The sequence below is a fragment of the Martes martes genome (assembly GCF_963455335.1).
Source record: "Martes martes genome assembly, chromosome: 11".
NCBI classification, from domain to species: Eukaryota; Metazoa; Chordata; class Mammalia; order Carnivora; family Mustelidae; genus Martes; species Martes martes.
In genome coordinates, this window is record NC_137899.1 from 107,369,047 (window position 1) to 107,392,195 (window position 23,149).

Sequence of the window (23,149 nt, forward strand, 5' to 3'; positions counted from 1 at the left end):
TTCCCAAGCGGCAAGGAGTTGCCACGAGGGCATCGAGGTCCTGGGCCCTCTTCTGACCTCCTCTCCATGGAGCGGCCACGGCTCCATCTGTGGGAGTCACGGGGCATGACCGGGAGGCCAGGGCAGCGCCCCAGGGTCACCGGGGCTGGTCAGCTCTCCCAGGCCTGGACACCGGGGCAACAGACCGAGCCCACGCAGCAGGCCCACTGCCTCTGCAACGTCCCCCACGCCTCCGAGGGCAGCGGCACAAGCCAGAACCCGGGGCAGGAGCGGGAGGTGAGCTGGGGGAAGAGCCAGAACGTTCTGTCAGCTCAACGGCCGGCCTGGAGGAGGCAGGGCACAGGGCTGGCCCGTCCCGAGGACTCCGGACAGTTGCCCTCACAACGTGGCATCCGGCCGTGCCTAACCCGACCCCAGGAAGGAGAGGTTTGGAAGGAGGGGCCCCAGCCGGCGAGGCCTCGGTGCAGGGGCGGCCCCCACAGGTCAGCTTCCCTCGGACAGGGGGGAAGCTCCGATCCTCGCGGACCGAGTTCAGTCGGTTTGAGAACCGACCACTTCCGGTTGGAACTCAAATATGCCAAATGGGAAAAACCACCGACAGGCCAGCCGGCGGGAAGAGCGGTGACGCTACCACAGTGTCTGTTAACGCGGGAGCTGACGAGGCACACGCAGGGCGGCTGCGGAACCCCTGCTGAGCACCGAGGCCTCTTCCCGGACGCCCGCTCCCCTGCATCCCGGACACGCTGCTGTTCCCCCTCCTCTTTGCTGCCCGAGGCGGAGGGGGCAGCACCGAGCCGCATGCGGGCATCCCCTGGGGTCCCCATCCCGGAGCTGCGGGGCTTCTGGGCGGAGCGGGTGTGGGAGCCGCACCCCTGGGGCCCCTCCTGGGGAGGGCGGCCGAGCCGGTGAGCCGTGGGCCGCGACCGTGGGACTGCGCCTGGGGCTCGAGCGGAGGGCCCTGACGACCGTCTCTGGACGAGGTCTGAGCCCTGGGCTCCTCCTCTCTCCTGCTTGTGGAACCAGAGGAGACCCAACTTAGAACCCTCTTCTAAAGAGCTGCGGGCACACCCGCCCCCCGGGCTCAGGTCCAGGGACAGCCCACGGGCCACAGACAAAACCCAGCCTCGGCAGCTGTCCTCCTTGGGCCACCTCACTGCAAGGACCTGGACCGTTTCTTTACACGATGGGCTGTGCCTACGATGCTAGAAACGGTGCCCCCTGCCACCCAAACCAGCACCCCCCCAGCTCTGCCCCGGGAGCCTCGAGGAAGCCGGCCAGCTCATGGGAGGGGGTCTCGCGAGGCCCTGTGACGGGAGGCCGCCGGCAGCCGGCCCTGTGTGCCGCCGGGGCAGACCCGGCAGGCTGGAGGCAGAGGGCCCAGAGCGAGAGGCGGAGAGGAGAGCTCCGCCCCCGGACTCCCCGGAGCCGCGGTCACAGCTGCGGCCCTGCGGGGACATGGGTGCTCCTGGCGGAGGCGCACCCCCCTCGGCGGGCCGAACGCCGGAGGAAACGGAGTCAGGTGAGGGCGATGATGCCGGAAGTTTGGGCCGTAATTGGCTGAAGAAGGGCCAACGTGTCCAGCCGCCCGCGTTCCGGAGAGCAGCCGGGGGCGGACGCCGTGGAGAGACAGAAGTTCAGCTTCACCGACGCGGCCGGCAGGTGGTCCCGTCTGTGCCGTGAGTGGAGCAGAGTCTGCTCTGGCGCCAGGGCCTGGGAACGAGCACTGGGAGCCGCAGACCACGTTTCTGACCTCAGCCTGGCCCTCCGCACCCGGCACGGCCGGCCCCCAGCTCCCGGCAGCCGCGGTCGGCGCCGACAGAGCCGGGCGGCGACGAGGACAGGCGCGGCCTGAAAAGCCTGGATCGACGTGGCCCCACACCCGAGCGGCCGCGGTTCCTCCAGGTCCCTCGGCGGCCATCTCGGCGGGCGGTCTGTGGGGGGTGGCGGGGGGCCCTGCGGCATGGCCAAGCCGGGCGCCCGGCCCCCTCTGCAGACACGCGAGCTTCCCCAGACAGCGGGAACTCACCGACGGCCCAGCAAGTCCGCTCTGATGATGCGCCCCACGAGTCATCGGAAGTTCTTCACAGGTCACGACACGGACATCCACCGAGTGGACCGTCACAGCCCAAGCACAGAATGTTCTTTCCAAACACTCTCGCGGGGTCCCGTCCGATGGGCTCCGCTCAGCCCCACCTGCGGCTTCCAGACGCAGGCCAGGAGGGGAACGAGAACCTTCGACGCAGCCTCGGCCCCCAGAAGCCCCTTCGCACTGGCCCCCCAGACAGATTCCGGGGGAAGGTCTGACCCAATAGCGACACCCGCCACGGCTACCCCTCCTCACGCTTCAGAGGTGTCCCTGATTCCGACTCGAGCTCTGGGGACGGGTCTGTCCACGTCCGCCTTTTCACGTGCCTGAAGCGCGACGCTGCGACCTCCGACAGCTGCGCTGCGGTTCTCACGTGACACCCGGCGTGGTCCACATGGTTTTCCACAGCCGGTCCTTACGAATGGATTATCCGACCGATTCCACCATTTCCTGGGTCCTGGCTGAGCGTAAAGGAACCCGAGGCAAGCGGGGTGGGGGGAGGCTGGAGGAGCTTGGAGAGAGGCAGCGTCCGGGCTAAGGTGCCACTCCAGCCGGACGGGCACGTCGTCATGACAGCCAGAGCCCTGAGGACGTCACTGCCGTGGGAATGAGCCTGCCCGGGTCTCGGGGGGCCACTTCTCTGGCCACGGCCATCTGCACACAAGGGCAAACTCCACATTTTGCAAACCCTGCGGCATCAAGGTCAGGAAGGAGAACGGCCAGTCCACGTTCGGTAGCTTGGATCACTGTGCAACTCTTCATGGACTGATTTTGTAAGTGACTTTTGTCACAAGTAGAGAAATGCCTCGAGTCAGAATCATGGATTTTCGGCATTGCTTACCAAAGACACTGAACAGATTTGCTCAGAAAACCCGTGATTTGTGCCTTCTAAGGTCCAGATGTGGTTCCCCACTCCCACTGGGTTCCTTTTCAGTCTCCACCAGCGTGTGGTCCCACCGCCGGGACGCCACAGGCCCACACGCAGCGGACACGGTAACACCACGAGCGTAACCCGAGTCTAGACTCGAGCCAACACGATGAAGTGTAAAAATCTCTGAGTGTAGGATCGAGGGGCCCGTGGGTCCAAGAGCCCTTGACAGGGAGCCCCACTCTCGTAGGGTTTTCTTCAGGGAATGAAAATGGGACTTCAGCCCACGGTGCCTGGGGAGGGACGCGCGGATGAGGCGTAGGAGGGACGGGGCCAGCCGAGAGGACAGCAGGGGCAGGAGCCGTGAGGGACCCTGCAGCCCACGCCCCACCAGCATCACCTACCCACCCCCTGGCCCCACCCCGTCGGGAAGCGCCCCCAGGAGAAGCCCCCAGGCTCCGACGGGGAAGCAGCCGGAGAGGGAGCCTCTCCCCACCCGCCTCTGCCGTCTGCTCCTCACCCCTGCCTTCCGTCCTGCTTCCCAGGGCCGCTGGCGGAGCCGGGCACAGCGCGCGTCGTCCCCTTCTCCGCCCCTCGCACGCGGAGCAAGCCGGACACCCCCGTTCGCCGGGTCACCGCAGCCGACCACTCCCTCCGTTCCACTTAACGACGGGGCCGGAGCCGTGTCGTCCGTCTTAGTGGTGATCTGTATTTCAGTGTCTTTATTAACTGCCGTGGTCCTGTTCCTACAGATCGACAAGTCATCCCAAATGCTCCTTAACTCCTTAACTCACATCTTGACCATTTTAAGGAACGGATTACATGCTGTTTTAGAATTCATTAATAAATTTTGGCATTCGCAGAAGTCGTACCTCCCTCACGAATGCCAGGCTTCTGTTCCATTATCCTGCAACAGCCACACGTCTGGTTCAGCATCAGCCTCCCCCAGGCTGTGGATTTCCTCCCCAGCAGGCTGTGGGGGCCCTACCGCGACCAAGTCACCCCAGCACTTCCGCGGTCTAACACGACGGAGCTTTACGTCTCGGCCATGCCCGTCTGTCTGCACCAGGGGACTCCCAGGACGCCTCTGTCCCAGCAGCGCTGGCTTAGCTCCCCCAGCTTCCCGCACACCTGCCCCAGCCAGCCAAGGTGAGGGCTTCACGTGCTCCGGCCCAGACCAACAGACGCCCTGAGATCAGGAGGTCACGTTCCCTCAGCCCGCTGTCAACACTGGCCCGTTGCGAGAAGCTGGGGACGTGAGTCAGGCACACGGTGGCAGTGAGTGAACAGGACCTGGGAGGATGAGCCATCCGACGGCCCGCTTGGCCTTCGAGGAGCCGGTCTCGGAACCGGGAGCTCTTCCGAGGACCCCTTACCTCTTCTTGCTTCTTTTTTTATGCTTGGAGCGCGGAGAGACCCGCGACCTTCAAGCTTCACCTCTGCCTTCTCTGGTTAAGTTTGCGGAAGGGAACCTACTGCCCTTTGCTTCCCACCCACCCTCCTAACTATGTTGCCTGAGGAGCTGTTGGCAGGTACAAGTGCCGTATCCACTCAGAAAGACCAGATCAACATACGCTGAAAAGGTCAGAGCTCGCCAAAGCCCCCGGGCTGCCATGCGGAACTGCCCTTCACAAACGCCCCGGGAAAGGGAGCCCGGCACCCCGGCTTCCCCGTGAGGGGAGCACCTGCTTGGCGGCGTCCCTCCCCACACGGAGCTGCTCTGTAAACCCAGGCCCGGCTTCCCTGTGCCCGCGGGGCTTCACCAGCACCGCCGGGAGCCGGAGAAGTCAGCCAAGCAAGGGCTCCTGGCATCAGACGACTGAGCGGAAGGAAGCAAAGCTGTCCCGTCTCTGGGTGTCACGGGGCCCAAAAGGACACAAACAGACCCAAAGAAGCGTGCACTCCAGAGCCCCAGGCCTTGTTTGGAGACTCAGGGCAGAAGGGCAACCTTCGGGAAGGCAGTCCCCCCTTCTTCCTGTCATCTACTGAGCACCTGTCACCACTCGGAAATGGTGCCGGGCCCCGCGGCTCTTGGAGGAACCGTCCTGAGGTCGGTTTCGCGGTTCCCTGAGATCCGACTCCAGGCAGCTCCTCTGGCCCTCGGCCGAGCCCGGGCAGGGCACGGACATGCCACAAATGCTGGTTGATCAGCACTCGGTTTTCCTCCATCTGTCTCTATATCACAGCGTTATATTCATTTTTTTAAATTCTCACGTGTTGGGGATTACGTTCTTAATGTCGTAGGAGGAAGCATGACCCAATGTTTGCCTGGAACAGGATCCGAGGTCGGAGAAGGTAGAGGCTCCCCGCGGGAGCCCAGGCGACAGGGTGGGCGACCCTGAAGCAGCTGTGGGCCTGAGCTTGGGAGAGCCCAGGCCGAGGGCGAGGCGGGACCCTCGGGTCAGGCAACAGAAGGACGACGGTGCGAGATGCCCTGAGCGCCTGCGGGATCCCACGGGACACCAACCGCCAGGGACCCAGACTCCGCCCACACCGGCCTGCACCACTGGGAGGGCAGGGCCCAGACCCCGTCCAGGAAGACAACGGGGCTGCCTGATCGCGCCCCCCACCCCGAGAAAGCCAGAAACGTGTGTAACCACGGCCAGCCCTTCGTCTCTGCGTCACAGACACCTCTGTCTCTGCCGGGATCCGCGGTTCCCACAGAAAACACACACAGAAAGGCAGGGACCACACTCAAGTTCCAGTGACTACCCAGGGCCGGAGGAGGAAGTCATGCATAGTCAAAATGACTAATTTGCAAGGGGAATAAAGCACATTCCCAGATATACCAAGTCATTTCATTTCTGAAGAATTTAGTCAGAATATTTATTTGCTACTTGACAAAAGAGATGACAGATCTCATCAGGGGTGAGAGCCCTCCTCGGTAGACAAAGACCGGCTCCAGGCTGCTTTTCACATGCAAATCCGCCGTGATTAGGTTAACTCCTCCGAGCTGCCAGAGTCCCCGTCCGTCCTCCCACCCCCACACACCTGCCCCCGGGGGAGGGGCTTCGGAAAGCTCAGGGAGGAAGTCAGGAAAGAGAATCAGATCTCCCCACAGCACCGCTGTCCAGCCGCTGTCCGCCCCCTCCCACAGCCGCTCCAGCCCCGGCCGCCGGTGGGGGCCACCTGCTGCCTTGGCCAGCTTACTGCGACACGGCGACCCAGCGCAGGGGCAGCCGGACGCCCTTCCTGGACGCTGGCCTCATCACAAGACCGGCTCCCGCGTGTGACTCCGAGCGAGCCTAGGGGGCTCTGCGGGGAAGGCCTGTGCCACAGGCCCCTCGGCTGAATCCCAGCTCTGTGGGGTCAGCCTGGATCAGCTCCTTATTCTCCCTGTGTTTCCAACATGGGCTCTTTTGCTCCCCCGATACCCCACCCCGCAAATTTTACTGAACAAAGTGCCCTGGAAAAGCACCGAGAGTCGATCAGAGGCACCCCTTGAATAAGGGCGTCACCCAGAAAATGCACTAAATTAGGGTTTAATTGCTAGAAATTACTTTCAATTACTAAAAATTACGACAAATTACTTGTTGAATAGACACATTCTTTCACCACCATTAATAATTTAAAATTGCTAATTGCATGTAATTGTGAGTAATTTTTGTTCTTTGGTGAGAGGCAAGGTGCCGCTTTGCCAGGGCTGGTCCTGGGCCTCAGCGGTGCCCTGTGCGCAGCCTCCAGGCTAGACCACCCAGGAGAGGAGACAGCCCTGGGCTCGGCAGGTGGGGGACAGCCTCACGCTGCACCTTCCGTGCAGAAGAGGGCACAGGGCGCCGGTCCATCTGCTGCTAGAGAGGAGTAAATCTGGGTTTTCAGTGAAATCCAGCGTCTCCAGAGGACACCACCCCACCTGTCAGCGTCCCCTCCCCTTCACCCTAGAACCGCCTTCTGGTCTTGTTTCCACCTGTACCTGCTGCCACCTTGGCAAAGTCCAGTAGGTGCCGATGGGCTGTCCCCAAGGCACCTCCCTCTTCGCTCTCCCCCCGGGGCTTTGCCTTCCCTCGGGGTCCTCTTCCTCAAAGGCACAGCTCCCTCGGATGCCTCCCAGGAGATCCTCCCTGACGCCCGGTTCCCGTCCCTGCTGGCCGCAGCTGCACAGCCCTCTCAGGACCTGTCCTCCTGATCACCCTCCGGCCCCAGGAAGCTTCCAGAGTCCCCCACAAGGCCGCGCCCAGAGCCGTGGGGACCTGGTGCACGGAGTGTTTTGGTCTGGGAGTTGAGATGCCCTTGGCCACGGTCTTTCCCTGAGACCAGAGACCGCGTGGAGCACTGGCACCGGGGGCCTCCCCCGGCCTGCTGCCCAGCTCGACCCTTCAGAGTCCCCACACGTGAGTACCAAAGCCCAGCTCCATGCAGACCCGCCTGCCGGCCCCCTCCTCCCCGTGGATGTACACATGCACCCAGGAAGACACTCCCGGGTCACAAACCGAAACCCCCTGCAGGCACTGGGGGAAAACGCACCTCTGCACACAGTGATCTGATCTGTTTCCTTTAAAGACAAAGTTCAAGGAGGAGGGACTATTGGAGGAACAATAGAAATGACCGCCAGGGCCGCCATCTTCCAGTCCCCTCCACCCCCTTCCTTAACCCTTGACTCTCCCGCCAAAAGGGTGTACGCCAAGTCACGTCTCCACAGGTGACCCGATACCTATGCGGGAAACGGGAGTATCAGGACCCCCCACCCCACACCTTCCCATCACCAAATATGGATGCGAGCCCACGCCCTGCCTTGGCCTGATAAAAGACCCGCCGACTCCGTCCCAGTGCGACTTCCCCCACTCCCCTTTCCGCAGTCGCGGAACCTCGCCCGAGGGTGCCCACCTCCTCCCGCGCGACTTTCCTGGCTCCCCTTCTCCCGAGCCCTGAAACGTCGCCGGAGATGCCTTTAATAAATCTTGCCTTGTGCCTACCTTGCCTGGTGTCGCGTTTATCTCGCCTATAAAACCTTACAACTATGTTTTGAGAAAGTGCCCCGCTCCCCACCTCGGGGCCCCACTGGGCTCCTGGGACCTCAGCTGTGCAGGGAGAGCCCGGAGCGGTGAGAAGCCAGAGCCCTCGATCCCTGCACGGGGCCACCTCGCAGTGACCATGTCCTGGGTCGAGAGACACAGCCGGGCTGGACTTGCCCTCTGTCCTCCAGGAGCACCCAGGATCTGCGGGCCGTGCACCCGCTATCTGAGGGGGTCGTTCTGGTAAATATCGCCCAGGACACCAGCAAGAGGAGTGCAGGGGAGGGCGTGACGGGGATGCGATATGGGCTGTCCCGAGTCCCACCTCAACAGAGCAGGCCCCTGGATGGGTCAAACCACTGCCCTGTGACAGCCTGAGGTCACCTGTCGTGATGGAGACGCCCAGCACCGAAGCCAGAGACATCCAGGCAAGCAGCCCTCTCCCTGTGCAGTATTCCAGCAGCCCCAACGGTCCCCATGTCCTGTCTCTGAAGCCGAATTGGAAAAAAAGAAAAAAATGTTCCCTCCTCCATCCTCTTCCCAAAGTCATGCCCTTCCTGGCACCCGTACGTCCTCTCCTCGCCGACCTGTGGGGAAAGGACAGTCCACGGCTACCACCCATCCCGTTCAGGACCTAACAAGGGGCACGCACGTCCCAGGAGCCCCGTGGCTGTGCACTGCGGAGCGAGCGGGAAAGAAGCGCTGTCACCTCCCCTGCACTCCCCTCCCTCCCCTCCCCTCCCCCTCTGTCCCCTCCCAGTCTCTGACCTGCAGCACAGAGCAGGCCCCAGGACAGGTTCCCACGGAGGGAGAATCACCCCCGTGAGGAGAACAGGTTTCGCTCTCACGCTTTCCCTAAAGGCTCAGCACAGTGAAAGGAGGTCAGCATCTTGGCCTGGGTGTTCCCGGGAGAGAGACACGTGCCAGACTCAGAGGCCTCGCCCCGACGAGGGGGCTGCCCTTGGGAGGGAACCGCCTTCCGACCTCCCAGCTGACGATTCCAGAAAGACACGGGAGTGCCCTTCCACAACGCCATTTCTCACAAATAAACCTGGAAACTGAACGCAGGAACCACTTGCCTCCTACAGGGTGACCTCTCTTGAAGAGAGGCTGTGAAGGTCAAATCACAGCCCCGAAAAATAACCAGTGTGACCACTAACCATTGCCGCACACTTCCCGACCCGCCCGGCCAGGCCAGCGGGACCTCGCCGAGCGCACCCGCCTATGCAAATCCGGGCGTGACCTGGCTGCTCCCCAGCGGCTCCTGACAGCTAGACGTGTGTAAGGCCCTGCTGTCCGGCCCTTCTCTGCACAAACACGCACGTGCCGTTCCACAGCCAGACACCACACCCTTAACCCTAACTGCACGGGTTCATTCCCGGCACAGGGACCCAGCCCGAGGCCGAGCGCTCCGCACGCAGACGCCCAAGCTCGGGGAGGCCGCACGACCTCACAGTTTGCCAAGTGACAGCTGAAGAGCACCGCTGCCCCTGCCCCGTGGAGCAGGAACCCCACGGGCCCTCCCCGTGCTGACAATCCGCTGGGCACGAGACAGGAAGGAGAGGGCAAGAGGGAGCGGCAGGTGCCTCCCGGCTTCCGCCCTCCACCCGGAAATTCAAGATAATCTCACCGCCCCGAACACCCCAGTCTTTGCACACAAACCATCTCCACGTCCGTAAGTGGCCCTCTCTGGGGGATGTTTTCTGAAACCCGGTCTTTGAAGGCCTTTCACTACGGTACTGGGATAAAGGGAGAGAGAGCAGGTTTCGGCGGGAGCAGAGCGGATGGAAAGAGAAGCGGGAGATGGAAGGAGCGCGGACGGCGATGGGGGGGCCTGAGGGACGTCCCGACGGGCCTTGGTTTCCTCCACCCGCTCGATTCCCCGAGCCGGTCCGTTACCCGCACAAGAGAAGAATCACAAACCTCTTTCTTTCCGAGAACCAAACCTCAGATGCCCCAGACGTTGAGCAACGGAAGACGTGTTCTTTGCAGAGAAGGTTTAACTTCCGAGCTCAAAGCAGAATTCTCCTGGGGGCGAGAGGGGAAGTGGGCAGGCCGCAAGCCGGGATCAGCCGCCACCCCGGCCGCCCCGCGGGGAGCCCCTGCCCGACCCCCGAGGGCTGCCCTGCGCCCGGCACACGCGAGTGGAAGGACACGGGCTCCTCCCGGCTTGCGCGGACACGTGTCTGCTTCGGAAGCACGCAGACCGCTAGCAGTTCACGCAGCTGAGCACGGGCGTCCGGGCAGAAGACTGGAGAACGCGCCTGAGGCTCTTCCCCTGAGAACGGGGCCACGGCGAACCTGGCGGTCGGGCACAGCCACGTGCACCAGAAATAGTGAGAACAGCACCGTGCTGCGCCCCACCTCCCACGGTCCTCCCAGCAAAAACGAAAGCTTAATTTTCAATTCTCCTGATTTGACAGAGGAAGGAGCAGATCCGGACTGGGGAGGGGGCCCGGGGAGTGAGGGGCCTCACGGAGCCCTGACACGGGAGGGCCGGTCCTGCACTGCACCACACGCCCCTGAAGAACACGGACACCAAAATGACCTGCATCCGGCAGCGTGTCCGTCGGGGGCCGTGTCCCCAGATGAGGCCCCGACAAAGATGGCTCTCCATAAAGGCTTTTGAATCAGTAACATATAAAATCAGATAAACCCCAGCTCTCTTGGGACTCTAAAGGTCTCAGGCGGCCCTGATCCCTGCCAGGAGGAGAACGGGACATGGGCGCTCCCAGGTCAAAACCCAGCCCCCATCACCCAGATTCTGTGGCCTCGTGCAAACTCCCCTCTTGTAAGAAACCTGTCTAGGGTGACGGTTTCCTCTGTGGATAAGGCTAAGGGGAGGCTGTGTTCTAAGAAGTAGTTCTGGCCTTTGATTAGGCATCAGGATTCTTCCCCGAGAAGCCGTGAGTAAGGTCTGGTTGAGCCTGTGACTAGGGTCACTGCCATTAACAAGCCAACCGCCCTCAGGAGAGGCTCCCTCTTCGTTCAGAGCGTGAAACAGAAGAAATTAGACACCCCCCAGGAAAGCTTTAGGATGAATTTTCTGGTATTTCTAAACAAATCCACACCCAGCATCCTAAACACATAACCCTAAAACCAGAGGAACCTGTCTTTTTCTAGTGTCTTAGGAAAAGTGACTTGCTTACCTAAAGTAAGAAGAAAAAGGTACATTTTGTGTTTGAAATCCAGGGTGAAGCAGACATCTCTGAGTTTACAACACGGGGCTTTCGAGCGAGCATGAAAGAGTTATTATGGAGCCGTGGGGCAGAGAACAGATTTCGGGGAATAGAGACAAAAGCTTTGGGCAGTGTAGGATGACGTCCCCAGGCCTGCCGGCCACGTGGGTAAAGCTGAGATAATTACGCTTATGTTGGAAGACATTCTGGTATCGAGATGACACAGGTGTCCATCTCAGGAACCAGAACAGATGACCGGCAGCTTCCTGGACACAACACTGAGCAGGAGGCATGGGCAGGGGGACAGCAGGAGGGCCCTTGCGCGTGGCCAGGAGCGATGTTCCGGAAGTCCCGGAAAATCCCAGAAAATAGGAGCTCTTCACCCCGAAGACGTGTATTTCCTAGCTACTGTGCCCCTCAGAGGCGACGGCGAGCTCCGGCACACAGGGAGACGGGTTCTCTCAGAATCGAGCTCTTAGAGGGACAGGCACGAACTCGGCAGTTTCTGGTACCACAGCCCTGAAGGGCTGAGGAAAAATTAAGCTTTAAGAATCGACCATATGTTCTCCGCTAACCACAGGACTGTTGTGTCTTCCTCGCCGACTGACCGACAGTCAGCAGCAGCCGCTCACGCTTCATCTTCCCCCGTGTGTCCTGCTGTCGACCGTCTGGAAACCAGCTCTGAACCGTGCCGGGAGCCACGTGTTCAAAGGGAGCCGGAAAGACGCCTGGGGGGGGGGGGGCAGCGCGGCCTCTGCCGGTGAGGACAGCGCTAGGCCGGCGGCTGGACACCGCAGCGCACTTGGCTGGGCAGCCCACAGCCCGCAGCACCGCGGACGCTCCTCCTACGCCTTCCGAGGAAATGCTGGTCGCGGGAGAGGTTTTCACTTAATCAGGGCCTCGTTTCACCTCGACGCCAGAACCGTCCAGGGAGGCGGGTGCTCGAGTGCGGGGGGTGTTGCAGGCAAACACGGACTCGCAAGAAAGTGTGGTTCTGGAAGGTTCTTACCAAAGAGGAGACGATGGTCAATGCTGAGCCACGCAGCCGTTGTGGAGTCGGGCGGCCGTGTGCACCCAGCGGCCGCGCCAGCGTGGGAGGCGACCAGCGCCCGGGACCGTGCGTTTGCAGGGCTGAGGAGGGCGGCGCCTCACCCGCTTGGGGGCTGCTTCCCTGTCCGGGGCAGCGTCTCCAGGGCCAGTATGTGGACAGCGGAGACTCCCCGCTGGGACGTCACACCTGCCCCCTGCAAAGCTGATCTCTGGAGACACAGATACGTGACTTGTTACGTGAGGAGGCTCGTCCCAGTGGCCCACACCGTCCGGAGTCCCCCGTGCGCTCCACACTCGCTGCGATCGCCCTTCCGCGCTCCTCCCCGTGCAGCGGCCCACGCACTCACCTGCCCGCGGGCCTCCTTCCCCATCGTGCAGCCGCACGCCTCCGGCCCTGGTCAGCCGTGGGCCTGTGCTACGGGCCTGCGCTCTGGGCCTCGCCCGGGACCCAGCCTCCTCCTGCTCCCTCTCTGTCTTCGCTCGTCTCTACCCGTTTGTCCGCCCCTCACTCCTCCGTGAGTCCTGCTGGGCCGCCGGCCCTTTCATCATTCACAGACACAGACGTGCTCCGCACACAGGAATGAACCCGCCTCATTGACACCCGCGCTCGGCGGCGCTTGGTGGAGACGCAAACCGTGGCATCAGGGACCCTCCTGCCCGCATCGCTCCTCGCCTCGGCCCGGAGGACACAGTGTCCTCACGCCGCGCCCCGCGCCCCCCACGCAGACTGCGCAGGTCCCCCGGTGGCCGCCGGTGCTGCTCTCCTGTCGCCCCGCACGGTCTCAGACCCCACGCGCTCACCAGGACCTCGTCATGTTTGCTCGACACACGCGCGAGAGGCAGACACGCTGGCATGCGCCTCCCCGTCCACCGGCCCTGGTGACGCGAACACGGGCCTGCGCCCTGCCCGACGCGCGCTCGGACGTCGTTCCCGCTGGTTTCCGCAGCCACAGAGGCGGCGACGGCTGTTACCCACGGAGCTCGGACGCCTGGAGCCCAGATAAGCCGGAGGACGGACCTGGAAGTCAGAGCTGCGACGTTCAGATGTTCACTTAATTACTTTTGTTGCCAAAACAGCTTCAAAAACGGCTGCATCAGCTGTGTCTGAGAATGTCCGGCTCACCCTAGGTTCTAGCCAATACGTGGGATTGTCAGAGTCCTTCATTTTTTGCCATCTTATCGTTAATGAAATAATCTCTTTTCGATTTTAACTTCCACTTTCCCGACTTGATTTCTGCTGATTCAAGAGTTCTCGCCAGGATGTGAGGGCGGTCCTGCTGCGACATCTGTCACCCCATTGATCGCCAGGGTTGATTCGGCTGATCTGGCTGGCTAGGCGGGTGTCCCCTTCCTCCCTCACCGCTCCATGTGCATCCCTCCCGAAGCTGCGCGCTCGGTCGAAGAGGACGACCTTCCCCGATAGAGGAGAGGACCGTTCTTCAGTCAGGGGTATACGAGTAGCTGCGCTCCCCTGCTAGAACCTCCAAACAAGCTCTCAAGAGTTCTCGCCATGCTCTGGGCCTCGTGCTCCAGCGGCCACCTGGTCCCACGGGCCCCCTCACGGCCTCTCCTTTCCCCCCAACATCGCCACTCTCAGAGGCCGCTCCACCGGCTCCCAGCACATGAAAGCGTCCGACTGAACGTAATGAAATTCCTGCAAAGACGAGTCTCAACTCTGAGTCTACGCGCCCCGCGCACCCACGCCCCCCTCTCCCCACCCCACAGCCGGCGGCTGCCTGCACCTCGGGGCTGGGCCTTGACGGGACCTCAGAAAGAAGGAACGACTCCAGCTTCCCCGCACAGGGTGGGCTCGCGGACAAAAGAGAAGGCAGTTTAGTGGGCGGAGGCTGACTGCGAGCAGAGAGACGGCCGCGGCAGGGAAAGGAAGAAGGAGGCCGAAGCTCAGCCCGACCTGCTACACCAAGCGACTCCGTGTAGAACGTGCCAGAACGTACCAGAATGTGCCAGAACGTGCCCAGAACGCTGAGCCAGCAGCTGGCCCCGCACCCGGCCATCGCGTCTGGAGACCACCCTGGCGGTCCCTGTACTCCAGACCATTAGATGGTTTCTTTTCCTTCTCTTCTAAGGAATTAGAAAACTGTGTTAGATTTTCTTCTTTAAATTTCCTTCTTCCCTTTTGGTTTTGACATGCAGCTCAATACGACAGGAGATTCTTGCCAGGAAATAAACCCATAGTTGTTTTCATGACAGCAAATTACGTGCCAACGAGTGACATTTAAATGCTGAATTTTAATGGCTTGTCAGAAGAAGCGAAATGTATTTTTAAAAAATTTAATACATGAGAGAACAATGAGAAGACTTCTTCTTGTAGGACACAAGGATGGTAAACAGAAGTGAACATGTTTTTTCTCCTTGATGTATATATTTACATCGAAAGAGAAAATCACACAATTAAACCCCATTTTCCTTTCCTTCTTCATGAGAAAAGCTCCCCAACGGCCGCGAAGCAGCCGACAGTGAGACCAGCAGCCGCACTGCCAGACAGCAGTGTTCACGGATAACGCACACAACCCACTGCCCTCCGAGGGCGCCTACCTAGGTGGGATGGTTTTAAGGAATTCGGAACAAGCTCCCTTCCCCAAAACCATCTCTTATCAGGACAACCAAGTCCAGGGAACCAACAGGGTTAGGGGCTGCTTCCTTAGGGTAAGACACAAACTCCCCAACCCTCCCGAGCCTTTCGTGACCAGAGGGAAAAACCTAAAACACCCAAACAAAATTCGAGAATAGATAACACCGATTGGACGAAGATCAGAGAAAGAGCTCCAGACCACATGGTGCTGTCGGAAACAAGCGTTAGATGAGGGACTCCAAAGTGATGCGGGCCCACACGTGTGTGCATGTGTTTGTACATGTGTGCACACGTATGTGGCCAAGTGTGCACATGCTGGTGTGCTGTGTGGTATGTGTGCACGTGTGCACCTATCCATGTGTGTGTGCACATAGGTGTGTGGGTATGTGTGTGCATTAGCACGTCTGTGCCCATGTTTGTGCTCACGTGTGTGTACACGGATGTGTGCATGGGGGTGTGTACGTGTGTTGATGGGAGTGGACGTGAGTGGCAGTCACATGCATTCACCCTAGGGCTTGCCGTAGGACAAACACCGGGCGAGGCGGTCCAGAATCAAAATTACCCAACTTCAAATTCCTACCCGGACTCTCCCCACACACGGGCGCGGGCCAGCCGCGGGAGCCCTCGGACACACTTACGGGAGGAGGGCCAAAGAGGACCAGCCCCTCCGGGCCCGGGTTGTCTCCCACGTTTACTGGAGACACAGACGCCCAGGCCCCGCTCCACGGCCCTCATCAGAGCCACCCGAGTGGGCCCCTGGGTCTGCGTTTTCCAAGCTGCAGGCTGAGTTTTCTCAGTCTGAGGAACCCAGCGGCCCCAGCAAGGAGAGGTAGCAGGTCAGGAGGCAGACGGCGGCGGGAATGCAGGCCCAGGGCAGAGCCGAGCTAGAAGGCTGAGCTGTGCGGCCACGGCACCTGTGTCCCATCGTCTGGGGTGCACCGAGCTGCCCTTCAGCCAAAGCCGGCAGCCGCCTGGGGACTCAGCGAGGGGCAGCTCGGCACACCGTTTGGCTGCGGGGACCTCCCAGCTCCCAGAGCACCGGAAACGCAGGGACGGCCAAAGCGCGTCTCAAGGCCCAGAAGCGGGAAGACCCGATAGTCTGGGGGTGCGTGTCGGTCCGGAGAACGGGCCACCTCTGCCTCTTGGGGCGGCCGCCCCTGTCCTTCCAGGGTCCGGCCACAGCCGGGATGGGGCCCAGACGAAGCCAGGAGCGCCCGGGCACACGGCCCAGAAGGGGAATCAACACGGGGCAACATCAAAGTCAAAAACAGTCATTGTTTTGCTCCCTGAAAGCTCTTTTCCTCTGTTTCTCTCTCCCCCAGCTCCCCTGAAAGAGAGCCCAGGACTCGGCGTGAGGGGTGGGGCGGGGGTGGCAGGCCCCTTCGGGAATCTGTCTGCGGGGCTGAGAGCAAGCACGGCCCCAGCCCCTGCCCCTGGCCCACACTTCACGTTCTGCGACCGGGAGATCACTTCAGAGAACCAGCACGTGACTGTGTAATGACCGCAGGCCCGGCCCCAAGAACCGGACCCTTGCACGGACTGTGGCGAGTCTGGAGACGAGTCCAGCCCTAAGCCCAGTGGCCCACGCGTCCCCAGCGTGCTGACCAGCGGAGGCGGGAAGCAGAGGAGACGCGCCAGCCTCGGCTGCATGGAGGCCGAGCAGCGGGGAACTGGCCGGCACGAGCCATCGGGGGCCTGAGGGGATGTCCAAAAATCATTTCCAGAAACCTTCAGAACAGTGTGGTTCAGAAAAGCACAATTCTCCCCAAGAAGTTTCTTCTCAAACTAGACTATAAAACCCACTTCCTACCACCTCCAGCCTTCCTGGGGCGTGACTTCCGAGCCACTAACAGAAAGAAAGAAATGCAATTTGCCGTCACAAGTGTCAGCTAATTCGTCACTTTGACGTGCCCTCGGTGACTAAGCAGCAAACAGCCACCAGCAGCAGAAGTGACCCCCCATCTCCAAGACAGAATCCCAGACATCTCCCGGCTTCTGTGGGACGTGCCGGGGGCTCCCAAGAAACCCGTGCAGCCTACATCAGGACCAGAGAGAGGGAGTCAACTTAGAACTGGGGAAAGGGCGGGCTGAAGTTCTAGGGCAAGTGGATGTCACGGGGTGGGACTGGGGGACCTAGGGCAGGGCCGGGTGACCAAGACTGTCCACATTTACTGGAGGAAGAAACAGAGTCTCAAAGAGGGTAGTGACCCCTTCCCCCTCCACACCCGTCTCTGGAACACAGGTTGGAGGTTTCTTACGAACTTAAAGCTGCTCTTATCATCTGAACCACAGACGTACCCTTTGTGTGTTCACCCACAGGAGCTAAAAACACGTCCGCCCAGAAATGGTCACAGAGATGTTTGCCACAGCCCTGTTCACAACTGCCGGATCTCGGGGGCAAGTGAGTCGCCCTCCAGCAGGCGGACACGGAGGGTCGCCCAGACGTGCAAGAGTGTTCAGTCCTAAAAAGAAATGAGCCGCGAAGCCACAGAAAGGGCGGTACGTGGAGAGGCCTTGACCGCACCATGGAGAGCAGCCGTCGTTCGCCGTCTGACCCCCTCCACGACGTTCCGGGTAGAGCAGGACGCCGGATGGTGAGAAGACCGGGCCGGAGGCCTGCGGGGCCTGTGAGGGCAGTGGGACTCCTTCGCGTGACCCTGTCGTGAGGGACCCATGTCCGTGTGCGTCTGTGCAGACACGCGGGGTTAGAAGCAAAAGCGGACGTTGACGTAAGCGACAGACCCCAGTCGAGGGTAACACAGCAGCACCGACTCGCTGACGGAACGACCGTGTCTGCGCGAGGGTCAGCGACGGGGACATCTCTGCAGAGACGGGGAGTGACGGAGTAGACTGACTCAGTACAGCTGCTCAGCCTTTCTGTGAATCGGAAACTGCTCGAAAAAACAAAATCTACTAATTAAAAACCTTATTTGCCTTACGTAGGATCCCCTCCACCAAGTGCCGTCCGTGTGTCCCACACCCGGTGGGCACACCAGAGCCACCGTCTGGCCCGCGTGTGACTTGAGCTGCGCCGCCCACCGGGTCCCAAGCTCCACGGGGTCCTTCACGCGTTGCCTGGAAGGGAGGGACACTGAACCCCTACATTTCACAACCTTCCCTGCTGAAGAGATTAACCCCGTCTGAAAAGCACGCACAGCCACGCAGGAGGTTGCCCTCTGTGGCCCCGCTGACCCCCTAGGACCCCCCCTCGCCATGTCTCATGGCATCTCGAGCTGCTTCTGGACTCAAGTCCCAGCAGGCCCCGGGGCGGGGAGACACAGATAGAGAGAGAGTGCAACGCCCTCGAGGGACAGCAGGACCCGGCCAGTTTACATCGACAGAAACTTGGGGAACACACGCGGGAACCCTTCCTAAGGAGACGAGGTCAAGCTGGAATGAACGGAAATGACCAAGGCTGGATACTGATGCGGCCACTGAGCATCGATGCTCCCAGCCACGCTTTACATCAAAGGGCTGGGAAGAGCAAGAACGGTGCCGCCAGCGGTTGACATAACCCGGTTCCCGAAGAGGGTGTCTCCACGAAATGAGGCGGAAAAACCAGAATTTCTCGCTCTGTCACAGAGACAAGCGTCCGAAGGTTTAGGGGATGGGGACACGGGAGTGGATCGTCACGTGAGACCCGCTAATGACCTCAGGAGGGTCCAGACGACACGTCTTTCCCCGTGACCGTGAGACATGAGCTCCCCAGAGCGCCCTAGGATCCCAGAGGAGCTCGGTGGGGCAGCCCCCGGCAGGTCAGAAACCGCAGAGGGACCGCTGCCGCCTGCCTGGGCTCGCCAAGTGCAGCGGGGAGGCTGGCACCTGGGGCAGCAGCGGCCAAGACGCGGCATTTCAGAGCCTAAAAAGGTGGGTGTGGTCACCAGGAAGCAGAAATCAGAAGCTTCCGTCCACGGAGGACTTGGTGAGTGATTAGGCGCCCAGAGCGCCCCTCCCACAGGACGGCACGGGGAGCCTCCTCGAGCCTCAGGGACCCGCATGAGCAGGAAAGTTCGAGATCTACTGAATTGAGGACTGGCCTGAATCACCAAAATAGAGTCACAGCTCAGCAAACTATCCCCAGACTTGGCCGTCTCCGTCTCACGCACCGGAGCCCCAGGAACAACGGCGGAGGGTGGCGGCAGGTCCCCTGCAGGCCACAGAAGCCAAAAATCTACACAGTTACTTTCTCTCCTGGCCTCCTCTCCTGCAGCTACTCTCTCTCCTGGCCGTCCGCACGCAGACCTGCGGCCTCTGCTAGGCCGACTGTGCACCAGGGAACAAGGAACGAGGAGCTCCTCCAGTGCCTACCAAACACGGACTACGACTGACCCCAATACCGGGGCACCCAGAGCCTCACTGTGCCCCGCCCGTCAGAGCGGGACCCGCTGTGCTCGCCCCATTGGACCCAAAGAGCAGGAAGTCGCAACCAGCCACATGCACGGGTAGGACATTTGCACACCAAGGGCGGTCGGAGGCGGCCACGGATGCCGGCTGCACCCTCCCAAAGGCCCCGACAGGCAGACCCTCGGGATCTTGGAGCAAACACGTGGCACCCTCTGCAGATAACGACTCTCCTTTCAAGAAACTGCTCTGGGCCGCGAATCCTTAGTGAAAAACACACCCTCGACCCTGGTCCTGCGCGCAACCCGCGCGTGGCTGCTGTGAGCCAGAGGCTGGAGGGCCACGGGCACGCGGCAGAGCACACGTCGCTGTCCCTCTGCCCACTCACTGCCTCTGCGGCAGCTGCCCTGCTCCCCGGGGCCCCGCCCAGCTCCCCAGCCTCTGGGGACTGTGCGTCCAGCTCCCTGGTGAGGGGCCGCCTTCTGCGGGACACCTATCACCACGGTCGAGGCCACAAGAACAGTCATGGACTCTGTCCGTCCCTGTCCCTGACCTCTTCCCTCACAGCCACAGTCCCTCCCCATGGCCCACGTGCAGACCCAGGCCCCAGACCGAGAGCAGCAGCCTGGCCGAGACGCTGTGTCATCTCCCACAACCGTGCGCGGCTGAGTCCCTGCAACGGACCGTGTACGTGGTCCAGCCACTTCCCTGACTGAACCCTGGCACGGCTGGTGTCCCAGGGAGAAAGGGTGCCACCGCCAGTGACTGCGAGTGAAGGAGTAAACTTAATTCCGTCTTTAAAAAGATTTTATTTGAGAGAGAGAAAGAAAGGGGCGGGGGGAACACAAGCAGGGGGAGGGGCAGAGGGGGAAGCAGGCTTCCCCACGGAGCAGGGAGCCCGATGCAGGGCTCGACCCCAGGACCCCGGGATCACGACCTGAGCCGAAGGCAGATGCTTCGCCAACTGAGCCCCCCCAGGCGCCCCTGAATGAGCGTAATTCCTTCCTGCAGAACTTTCCGGTGTCCTACGTAGCTGTGAACACTATGAACGTTCGGAAGGAGGAACAGAGCAAGAGCCGTTTCCCAAACTGATGGGGCCACAGACCTTCCTTACGGAGCCACGGATAAGCCCTGTAGGATCTGACGGAGAGAGAACGTAGGGCTCTCCCGGTCCCTCCCTTCCGGGCTGGGCCCCCAGCGGGGCCACTCAGGGGCTGACCCCACGACCTGCAGGTTCACTCCAGGAACATCACCCCGACCCTCCCCGACACCAGGGCACCACGTGTGCGGGTTGGCCTCGGTCCAGGCTCTAGCGCAGGAAGCAGCCCCCCACCCCCGGCAGGACGAACCAGATGAACACTCGGGCAGCTTCCCCTCCATTTAAAAAGTATGTCCACAATACAAATCACATATATAATAATGTTTAAATTATGGTAATTTTTAGAGTTATCATCTCGGCAACCCTGTGAAGGAAACAGGTTACAGCCGACTCCTGTGGCCAAACCATGTGACAGGAACTTGCGCAATGACAGTATCTGGAGGCCAGCTGACGGCCTGGAGGCTGACCGGCCACTGGGATGCATGTGCTCGGGCCCCACGGCCGCCTGGGGCCCGCCGGCCACACCGCACCCCTGCCGGACTCCCTGAAGCCCGGACGTGGCTGTGCTCCCGCACGTGCAGCAGCCATCCACGGCCACGTCCCATGCACGAAGGAGACGCCCGCCAGAACCTTCCAGAAGCCAGCCCGCCTGCGCCCAGCCTGCTCCTCTCTCCGGCAACCCTGGCAAACGCCGTCCCGTGCTACGTCCTCACTACCTGAGAGGCCCCCGGGCGTCCCTGGAGCACTCCGTGCCTTGCAGCCACCACAAGTGTGCCCAGGCCCGGGACACGGGGGGGCCCGCGCCCGCCTACCTGTCCGCGACAGCTTCTGCAAGGTGGCCGTTAGGTGCTGCAGAGCTCCCGGCGACACCTCGTAGCGGCGTGTGTCCATCGCTGGAAGCTTCCGGCACCTTCCAAACACCCCGTCTGCAGGAAGAGGGGCGGAGAAGAGACAGAGCGTGACGTTCGTTTTCAGGGAGAAGGTATTAAACACACCCTCGCGATATATTCTAATTACACCGCACGCGGAGGCTTTGGAACACGGCTGTAGAAAGTCATCAAAACGCCATCAGAATTCAGAGCAGCTGGAAAGTAACGGTTTATTTAAACGAAAGAGCATCACGGAAAACGCAATCGTGAAGGTATGGAGAAGAGGGCGTGAAGGCAGAGGCGCTCACGCTTTCTACTCTACCTCGTGTCCCTTCCTCCCTCACTCCCCACCTCTCACCTCCCATAACTCCTGCCGCTGGCTTTCACCTTTCTGATGCGAAGCTTTGCTTCTGACAGTCCCGTGACCAAAAAATCAATATCGTTCAGGGCCAGTTTTCCAGATGAGAAACAGAACACCCAGGAAATATAAATACTAATTTGCAGAAGCCACGAGGACAGTGGCCGCGCCTGCACAGGGGTGCCGTGTGGGGGCAGCCCCGGGGACGGTGACGCGGCCGGTTTCGAGGGGAGCTTTCTGCAGCGTGGCCAAGGAGAGGGGCTCCCGGAGCGGGGACAGTGGTGGGCGCCCGTCATCCGGCTCTGTTCTGTTCGTCTCAAATGACGGGCTCTGCTCATCTTTTCAACCACACCTTCTAATTAATTTAGGCCCCAAGTAGTCTTTATTTGGCAAACTGTTCACTTTGAAATAAGCTTCCTGTAGGGGGTTCAAACACCCAAATTACTGTCTTTCGTGCGCACAAAAGACTAATTCAAGGGCCAGTGCGCCGTCCCCTGGGCGGCCATCTGCAGTTTCAGGCCCGGGTGGAGGGGACGCTTCTTCATTGTTCACGACGGTCTCACCGCACGAAGTGTTGCTGGAGAAAGCCATTCAAATGCAACAAGTTTAATTAGCAGAAACACATTTGCCCGATCCCAGGCTAACTCAGTAATTACTGGTCTGATACTACATATGGGCTTAAGACGGACGGTGCCGTGTGATTAGCAGAAAATCATCTTAAGTGTCGAAAGCACACCGTGAATTTGTATGGGCCTCTGCAAAGCTCCCAGAACCCGGGTAGGTGACCTGCACAGCTGCTCCGTGCCGCGGACAATGGCCGTGGGGAGAAGTCAAGCCCTCTGCAGGCCACCGGGCCGGAGGGGTTCCCAGCGGCAGCGCTCCTGGAGGGAGGGTCCCGTCCCCCTGCCGCCACCCAGGGAGACAGGCAATCTGCTCCCGACGCGGACAGTGAGCGGCCCTGTTCTTTTTACCTTAGTTTGTGCAAAGAACTCCGTGCCTGTGGACAGGGTGTTTGTGGCGGGGACGGGGGGGAAGGGGGCCAAGAGAAAAACAGAGAACTCCTCAGAATGTTCCTAAAACTTTCACTCTCCTTTACAAATGGAGTATCTCGAGAGCAAACTCTCACCACGTAGGGACTAGAAGGAGCATTAGTCAGTCTGACCCCACATTTTACAGAGGAGCTCCGTGACCAAGGCCCCAGGAGGAAGAGAAGCCAGGTTCCCGACTCCCGCGGGAGCCCTCACCAGAGAAAGACAGCAGACGCTGCCGATGTATTTTGGAACATCCCGAGTGAGCTCATTCCCTTCTGGAGTGTAGCAGCGTCAGTCTTCAAATTTGGTTTATGCTGCACAATGTCATGAATACACTTTCAGGAAAATATTTATGGCATTTTCTTGAAATCCTTCTCTTAAACATGCATTTAAAACACATGTAGACAACATAATACATGGTATTTTCTGGTGCTTTTAAAATTAGTATTAGCTGATAACTTGGTTTTAATGATTTGAAAGTCGAGACTAAACAACCCACTGATTCTCTCTGCCCCCAGACTACAGCCTTGCCGATGAGGTGCCACATACTTTCCCCAGCACGCTCTTTTAACCTTTATTTTTAAATAAACTTCTTAATTAATTGATTTATTAATTTGAGAGAGAGAGTACGTGCGTGAGTGCAGGGAGGGGCAGAGGGACAGGGAGCCTGACGTGGAGCTCGAACTCATGACCCTGAGATCATGACCTGAGCCGTAATCAGGA

General features: G+C 60.4%; 1 protein-coding gene across 1 annotated transcript in view; it reads right to left on the bottom strand.

The window, feature by feature from the left end:
• The window catches only part of PTPRN2 (protein tyrosine phosphatase receptor type N2), a gene marked incomplete at both ends in the record, with an annotated part of 716,654 nt that overhangs the window by 516,866 nt on the left and 176,639 nt on the right, over positions 1-23,149 (bottom strand). The window contains one exon of the mRNA XM_080818767.1: positions 20,981-21,094. Within this exon, the coding sequence (XP_080674893.1) occupies positions 20,981-21,094 (114 nt within the window). The remainder of the gene's footprint in view (positions 1-20,980; positions 21,095-23,149) is intronic.